Raw genomic sequence first — 7,569 nt, 5'->3', positions numbered from 1 at the left:
CCCCCCCCCCCCACAACTGCCATAAAGGATCAAAATTTAACAGTAGGTAGTCCCATCTGCTAAATTGATCATTTACTGATTTTGAAATGCCTGTTGTCTAGGGGCTTGGAAAAATACATAATGTCATTATAGCTTCTTTGTGTTTCAGGAAATTCATTGTCTGCCATACTGGAAGGAGAAGGTCGGTTAATGTTCCTAAATAGAGGGGAGGATTATGTAATGACCATGCCATATGCTCATTGTAAAGGTAGGTTCTTCCCATTCAGGAGGTAAAAATGTTCTAAAAATAGAGATTCTCCTAAACTGGATAAGCTTGATTTAGACACAGTCTACTGTAAAGTGAAGGTGTCTGAATGTGTATAATACTAAGTTATTTTAATTCTAGGTGTTCCTAGTTTTTAACAGAACAAATACATTTTTATATTGTGTTATTTAGCTATAGTACAGAATTTCTGTTTTGATGAATTTTGAAGCAATCCTATTTTAATAGCAAAAAAGTACAAATATGCTTGGGGTTGCATTAAGAATAAATAGCCAAATCAATCAAGCTTTTGATTTTATTACCTGAGCTGTTTCACTGCTTTTCTGACCTAGAGGTCTGGATATTTTTAACTAGTTTTTAAATGCTGCTTGGCTCTTTCCCCACTTCCAGTTTTTTCTCCTGATCTAGTTTTACAGCAGTATATATGAAATCATATTTCTAGCTGTTGCCAAAGTGTTTATTTTGTTTACTTAACAGTGTACATGCCTATACATCTTCCCATGCACTGTTTTATTTTTATCTAATTTTTACATCATTCTTTCACGGCCAAGCCAGCACTTCAGCTTTTTTATTAGCGACCTTGCTGCTGGTGATATTCTTGAGAACTGAACTAAATGTTTAATTGTCTCATTGAAAGTTAATATTTCCTTGAGGCTCCCCAAAATTAATGAAGATGGGAAACATTTGTTACTCTGTTTTCTAAATTGAAGAGAATATTAGAGAGACTATTCAATGTTTATAACTTTCAAAACGTCTGTCAAGCCTGATTATGTGGTTTTGCTAATGTACAACTGCCTGCCTATAGTCACTTCTCAGTGGGAAATATGTTGGTGTTTTATAAGACTATTTGGATTATATGATGGGCAGTAGGACACACGTGGACTAGAATGACTCTGGTTGTAACACTATTTGCTCTTTATCCAGTGTGTCCAACTATATATTCTGCAGCAGAGGTTTGCTGACCACAAGGCAGAGAGGCTGTCACTTCTGAAGAAGTTGCTGCATAGTAAAATAAGAAATAGAAATGAACTATGCACAGTTGAATGTTGGAATGTTTAGTTATGTTTTTCCCCACTTCTCTCCGGGTTGTTCTTAATGTTTTGTTTCATGCCAGAAATACTGTGTGTTTGTGTCAAACCACACAAAATAATATCTACCTAAGGTACAGCCATATAAGTCCTTAATAGAGTTGCTGTTTCCCTGCTATCAATACTACTACTCCTGTAATCTTATGTTTGTTTAGCTTGAATAACTATGTGTATAATTTTGGTGTATTTTAATTTGAAAATTGTGACCTATTTCGCTCCTGTATGTTGGGAGCAGAAAGGGGTGATTTGGCTCAGTCATGGGAAGACATGCTTTCAGTAAACTCATCCCCCACACATCATATTAAGACCACATTTCAAGTAAGTTTTTCATCTGGTGAGACCCTACTGATCAAGTGAATTTCCTTTGCTTACTTGATTAGCAGGATATTTATCTGTCTGCAAACTCCTGTTAGCATATCTCTCTTATTGGTAAAAGTAAATGTCCCTCATTGAAGTCGGCAACGTGTACTTCCAAAGCAAGCAGCTCTTAATTCGTCTTTCTTACAGGGAGTCCAGCTGGGTGTGGTTCAGTTTTGATTACAGTACTTGAAACACTGATAGGCAGCCCATAGTCCTGATTTAGGGGAGGAGAAATTCTGAAAAAGAAGGGCTTTCTTACCTGTCTGCACTATCAAACGCTGAAACATTCACTCTGAAGTTTTTGAACACAGAATTTTTTTGTGTGTGCATTTTTCTTTAATTATGTATAGAAGGTGAATGCCCATTGAAGGGAATTTATTTTCATCTTGTAAAAGATGAGCTCTGCTTTTCTGCAGGAATTCTTTATGGCACAATGACTTTAGAGCTTGGGGGAACTGTCAACATTACATGTGAGAAGACTGGATACAGTGCAACAATTGAATTCAGATTAAAGGTCAGAAGGTTTTTATGTGGACAAGTGGGTGCAATAAGTACATTTTAAATTTGGAGAGAACTCTTACCAAGTTGCTATTTAGCATTTCCAAATCAGTCTGTGGTACCTGTCTTTAACTGCTGCAGGCTTAATTGTACATTAAAAAATGTATAACTTTTTTATATAAACTGCTACCTACAAAGCCACGCAAATCTAGCAAGTAAAATATCCTGCAGGATTAATACTGATGTGGATCACTAGTTAGCATACTCTGGGACTTTTGAACAAGATGTGTACTGGACTTAAAACTCTGCTCTTAATGATACAGTGTGCATGTGCTGTGGAACAAAAGAAGCACTTAAACCAGTGGGGTTGGGGGGGGGGTTGGCTCTGTTCATAATAAAATTCAAGAACCCCATTGCCTTTTTTTTTTAAAAAAGATGAAAGGATGATTTCAGTGGGTTGACTAACATTCTTCATCTTTAAAGTTGTTTTTCTGTCCAAGGCCTTGTGACAGCTACATGGATTATAGAGTAGCTGCTATATTTGCTAATTTAAAAAAATCTTACAAATCTCTTTAGTTAAATACAAGACCAAAAATGGATGTGTAAAATCTTTCCATGCTATTACTACTTTATAGATATCTAAATTATGCTCTTTGCCATAAAGAGTCCTCATGCTTTTTAATTGGGATGATACACTGAGATGCAACAACCCCTCAAGTGACATGTGACAATACCTCTGGTAACAAATTGCTGCCCAACAGTGTGCTGTAGTGTTGCTCTCTTGCTGACTTAGAGGATAGCATCATTTGCTAGATCGCCAGTGCTGTTTCATGCGGCATTCTGCAGGAGAGCTCATCACATCATCTTGGCACAGCTTCTGAGAAATGAGAGGATAACAAAAGAAGCTGGTCTGGCTGGAGGCCTCATTCCATGGTTTAGATGGTCACAGCGCACGCCTACATGTGTCCCTACGGCACAGTTGTTACTGTGCCATCATTTAGTACTTCCTTTTAGAAATGCTAGATGATGGTGCAGTAACAGCTGGTACTACGCCATGCTGGCAGTGCACAGTTATTTTTTAGCTGCTACATTGCTATAGCAGTGTGCTATAATGAGGGAGTGCATTGCTACAGCAATGTAGCTGTGGTGTCATGGTTTGCACCCGCCGATGCTACGTCTCCATGGTGCGTTGCTACAGTGACAGTCTTAGGCAGTCTGCGTCCACAGACTTAGATTGAAAGTAATCTGGCTTGTCAAACCAGTGACATGAGAAATAAATCTTCTTCCTCAGCTTGCCTCCCCCTCCAATAACTTGTCTTGTACACAAACATTGTATTAAACTAGAAAATAAACTAATATCTTTCTTTTTTATTGTTTTATTTTGTAGCCATTTTTGGGCAACAGTGATAGTGTTAATCAAATATCAGGGAAAATTAAACTGGGCAAAGAAGTTCTAGCTATTCTGGAGGGTCATTGGGTGAGTAATGATTGAGTTTTTATTTTATAAACTTTGCCTGTAGTTAAGAAATTACAAGTGAATAAGAATCTCCTTTCATATTTTTGGTAAGTTTTACCTAGAGATCAAGCTGTCATTTTGCCTGTAAAAGCTGATGCTTAAGAGCTGCATCTTTATATTGACTATCTTGCTGTATAAACGCAGCTTTCAAGAATGTCTGTACAATGTAGATAACAAGATTTGTTTGTCACTATGTAGCTCTCTGCAAGGGAAAAGTTGTCTGGAAAGAGTGCATTGTACCTGTGAAATAATCAGTAGCAATATCTTACAGCATGATATAATTGATATGATTACAGCCTAATATACACCTAGAAAACAAAGGGCTTGCCTATATCAGCAGGCATCTCTGTAGCCCCCTCGTAGAGATGTAGCATATGGTGGTAGAAAGGATTTTCCTGCTGGTGGCTGCACCACCACTCCAGACAATGTAAATTAAACCAGCAGAAGCCCTCTTCAGTTGACAGAGCTGTCTCTAAACTGGGGGGTTTGCTGGCATAGCAAAGATTTACAGCATAGTCCAGGAGTTCCCAACCTTTTTGGGTCAATGTACCCCCGCAGCTGGATGCAGAGTGGGGTGGTGTGTGGCTAAACATGGAGTGGTGGCAGCTGCTGCGTACAACTTTCCCCCACATCTGGGCGGGCGGGCAGCTCCTGATGATGCGTGGCGGTGCTCCATCCCTGCCCACCTGCACGTACCTCCTAGGGCCTTCTCAGGTACCCCTGGGGGGGGTACACATACCCCCAGTTGACAACCCCTGGCATAGACCATGCAGGAGTACTGGAGTTCATAGCTGCATCTACTTTATTAAGTTTTGAAGCACTTTGGCTTTGTTGTAATAGTAGAGCCCCATTAGTCAATACACATGGGCTTTGATAAGCAGTTAGTTTAAAAAGCATGGAGAAAAATATGCCCATGGTTTTCTGGTTCTGCAAAGGTATATTCTAGACTCCTTATTTTTCTAGGCTATTTTAAAGGATTGAAAATCTAATTTGTACATTTTTGTAGCAAAACCATAATATGTAACGTACCTGAATGCTTATGAGCCATCTGTACAGTAATCTAGTGCTTAACTGATAACAGAAACTTCCTAGAAGATTTTCTTCAGCAGCACTGAAAGAAAATGACTTTGAGAGAGTTGAGGTACATAAGGATAAATCACAATAGCTAATTCAAGGCTTGTGGGATGCATGTCCTAGCTTTGCTGTTTTGTGAAGTTAGCACATAAGAATATGTTTTGTTTAACAATCACTTGCAGTTCACAATCTAAAACTCCAAGCTCAAGTTGTCTAAATAGGTTTTGTGATGTGTCCTAAACCAGAGGGTTTCCTAGATATTTTTAAATTTTAAATGAACTTTTTTCTTTCTCACTGAGGTGCAACCAAATTACTTACTTTAAGGTATAAGTCTTATTCTCTGTCTGTACTGCAGTCCAAGGCATGACTGGGCCATGGGTAGATATACCCACAATATAACTAGTCCAGGTAGCAATAGCAGTAAAGATGTGGTTGCATATACTTCAGTATGAATATGTTCCTAGAGTTCCTGCATTCATTGCTTTAGTTTTCAATACTAGCTCCATTGGAGCTATGGCTTCTCTGGCTGCAGTTGCATCTTCAGTTGAAGTGTACCTTTAACTCGTGCACTGCTACTTGGCATCGTCACATTAAGATTTAATGGGTTTTTGATGTGCTGAATGGGAGGATATTGCAAAAAGCAACTATAAAACAAGTTTTTCTCATACAGTAATGCGAGTGCCAAATATGGAGAAAAGGTTGCAGTCTTGCCAGTGAAAATTAAATCCCAGAAGGGTATGTGGTGAGGGGGGGAGACTTGAAGACCATAAATACTGTAAACTTAAACTAGCTTTTAAAAATGTTAATTTTTTGTACAATATTTTGTAAGTGCTAAAAATGTATGTGGGTTTGTGTCTCTTCCGCTCCCCGACTAGTTTAGGTCTTGAAGGGTGAAACTAAGTCACTCAGTGGCAGGTGTTCTTTCATACAGTCACTCTCCCTTTGCTCAAAACAGTTCATTTATAAAATTGCTTGGTGTAGTCAGCTGGAAAGGGATTGTATCCATGGAATTCCTGTGCATTGCAGTATGATTCTTTTCTGTCAAAAACGTTTATCAACTAAAAAACTTTTATGCATTAAAGTACCATATGTTTAGATAACTTAACAATTTATTAAAAACAAGAAGGGGAGACAGATTTTGTAGTAAAATGCACAGTTCACTGCTACTTTCTTTCTTCCAGCCCATATAAAAGGTAGCCAGGCTTAACTGGATCTTGCCAAAACATACAGACGATAAAGTTTAAGTGAGAGCAGAAACCAACTTGTTTATTTCTTCTGTTTTCTTGGTTGGTGAATAATGCTGCTTTTGATTGCAAAACTATTCTGAGTCACTAAGATGTTAGGAAGAAATGCCGTGTGAAATACATTGCAGTTTTCTCTTGCACATTGCTTAAAAATATCAGTTTAAATTAAAGTTTTCAAGTTAGTGGCAGTAGTAGAAGGAATAAAACCTGGTTTTGAACTGCCTTTGAATATTCCCAGTCAGGTATGGCAAAGGAAATAAATCCCTCTTTTTCCAAGCAAGTGCCTTTTTTGTGTAACTCATTCCTCAGATAGTAACTGGTGTAATTTTACAGTACTTGACAACTGAATCCTAAAAATTACAGGATAGTGAAGTTTTCATAAGTGACAAAAAGACAGAAGTTTCAGAGACCTTTTGGAATCCAACAGATGAGATCAGACAGCGCAGATTAACAAGATACACTGTGAAGTTTGAGGAGCAAGATGACTTTGAGTCAGAAAAGTAAGTTCATTAAATATGAATAGTCCAGCCCTATTCAATTAGCTCCTTTAAAGGATGGTGTGTGTTCTCTATCCCAGTATGCATATGGGAGGATATGGGACTGTTAGTTTAAAAACATTGGATTTGGAGAAAGTGACCTGGGTTCTGGTTCCATTGCAGACATTTGAGACTTTGAGCAAGTAGTTTGCTTTCCTGGTGTGTCTTGTTTCCCAATCTGCATAGCAAGTAAAAACCCCTCTAAAGTTTGTTTAGAGAAGTATTTTGGCTCAGGGAAAAATTATTTGTATTGAAAAGTTTAGTAGCATAGTAAATGGCAACCTCTTTGTAAGCGAGATTCGCTCACTTTAAAATAAATTGATCGTTACTTGCACTTACATATGTCACCTAAATTCTAATCCTTCTACCTTATTTTATTGCTTTGCTAGACTTTGGCAACAAGTGACTCGAGCTATAAACAACAAAGACCAAACAGAAGCTACTCAGGAGAAATATGTTCTGGAGGAAGCTCAGAGGAAGGCTGCCAAAGAAAGGAAACTTAAGGGTGAAGAATGGATCTGCAAACTGTTTGAACAAGATCTAGTTGCAGGGGAGTGGCATTACAGATATGCAGAGTGAGTCATTGGAGTGTGTGTGTTTGCACTTAAAGCTACTCATTCAATATTTAATGAGCTCATCAAATATTGTCCCCTATTCCCTTTGCTCCTTAAAGGGTAGCATGTGTTCTCAATTCCAATATCTGTATAGGAGATTATGGGACTTGGCTAAAAATGTTGGGATTTCTGCCTACAGACATGTGCCCTGAGTCCTGGTACAGCAGCACAATGCACATGCTATGGGAATCTCCTGCAGAGGTATTCCTAGGGCGTGTATCTGCAAGCACAAAGGAGAAATGCATGCCCCTGCAGGGGATTCCTGGCACATAGTTCACCTTGCCATTCCCTGTGTCTGCAAGTGTGCCATGGGAATCCCTCCTCTCCACACACCTCTTCCGTGCACACATATATAGATATGGGGGGGGGGGGGGGGG

The 7,569-nt window shown here is 38.7% G+C and overlaps 1 protein-coding gene across 8 annotated transcripts in view; it reads left to right on the top strand.

The window, feature by feature from the left end:
* OSBPL8 (oxysterol binding protein like 8) overlaps window positions 1-7,569 on the top strand; it is a 100,561-nt gene that overhangs the window by 81,509 nt on the left and 11,483 nt on the right. For 6 of the 8 annotated variants that reach the window (XM_019514762.1, XM_019514757.1, XM_019514760.1 and 3 more), the window contains 5 exons: window positions 149-247; window positions 2,106-2,224; window positions 3,596-3,685; window positions 6,406-6,542; window positions 6,968-7,153. In XM_019514762.1, coding sequence (XP_019370307.1) covers window positions 149-247; window positions 2,106-2,224; window positions 3,596-3,685; window positions 6,406-6,542; window positions 6,968-7,153 — 631 coding nt within the window. The remainder of the gene's footprint in view (window positions 1-148; window positions 248-2,105; window positions 2,225-3,595; window positions 3,686-6,405; window positions 6,543-6,967; window positions 7,154-7,569) is intronic. The other 2 variants (XM_019514758.1, XM_019514761.1) reach the window with 1 other exon arrangement.

The sequence above is a fragment of the Gavialis gangeticus genome, unplaced genomic scaffold (assembly GCF_001723915.1).
Source record: "Gavialis gangeticus isolate Ggan-Ray unplaced genomic scaffold, GavGan_comp1, whole genome shotgun sequence".
Classification (NCBI taxonomy): Eukaryota; Metazoa; Chordata; order Crocodylia; family Gavialidae; genus Gavialis; species Gavialis gangeticus.
The sequence above is the reverse complement of the archived record's forward strand: the minus strand, read 5'-3'. Positions and strand labels throughout refer to the sequence as shown.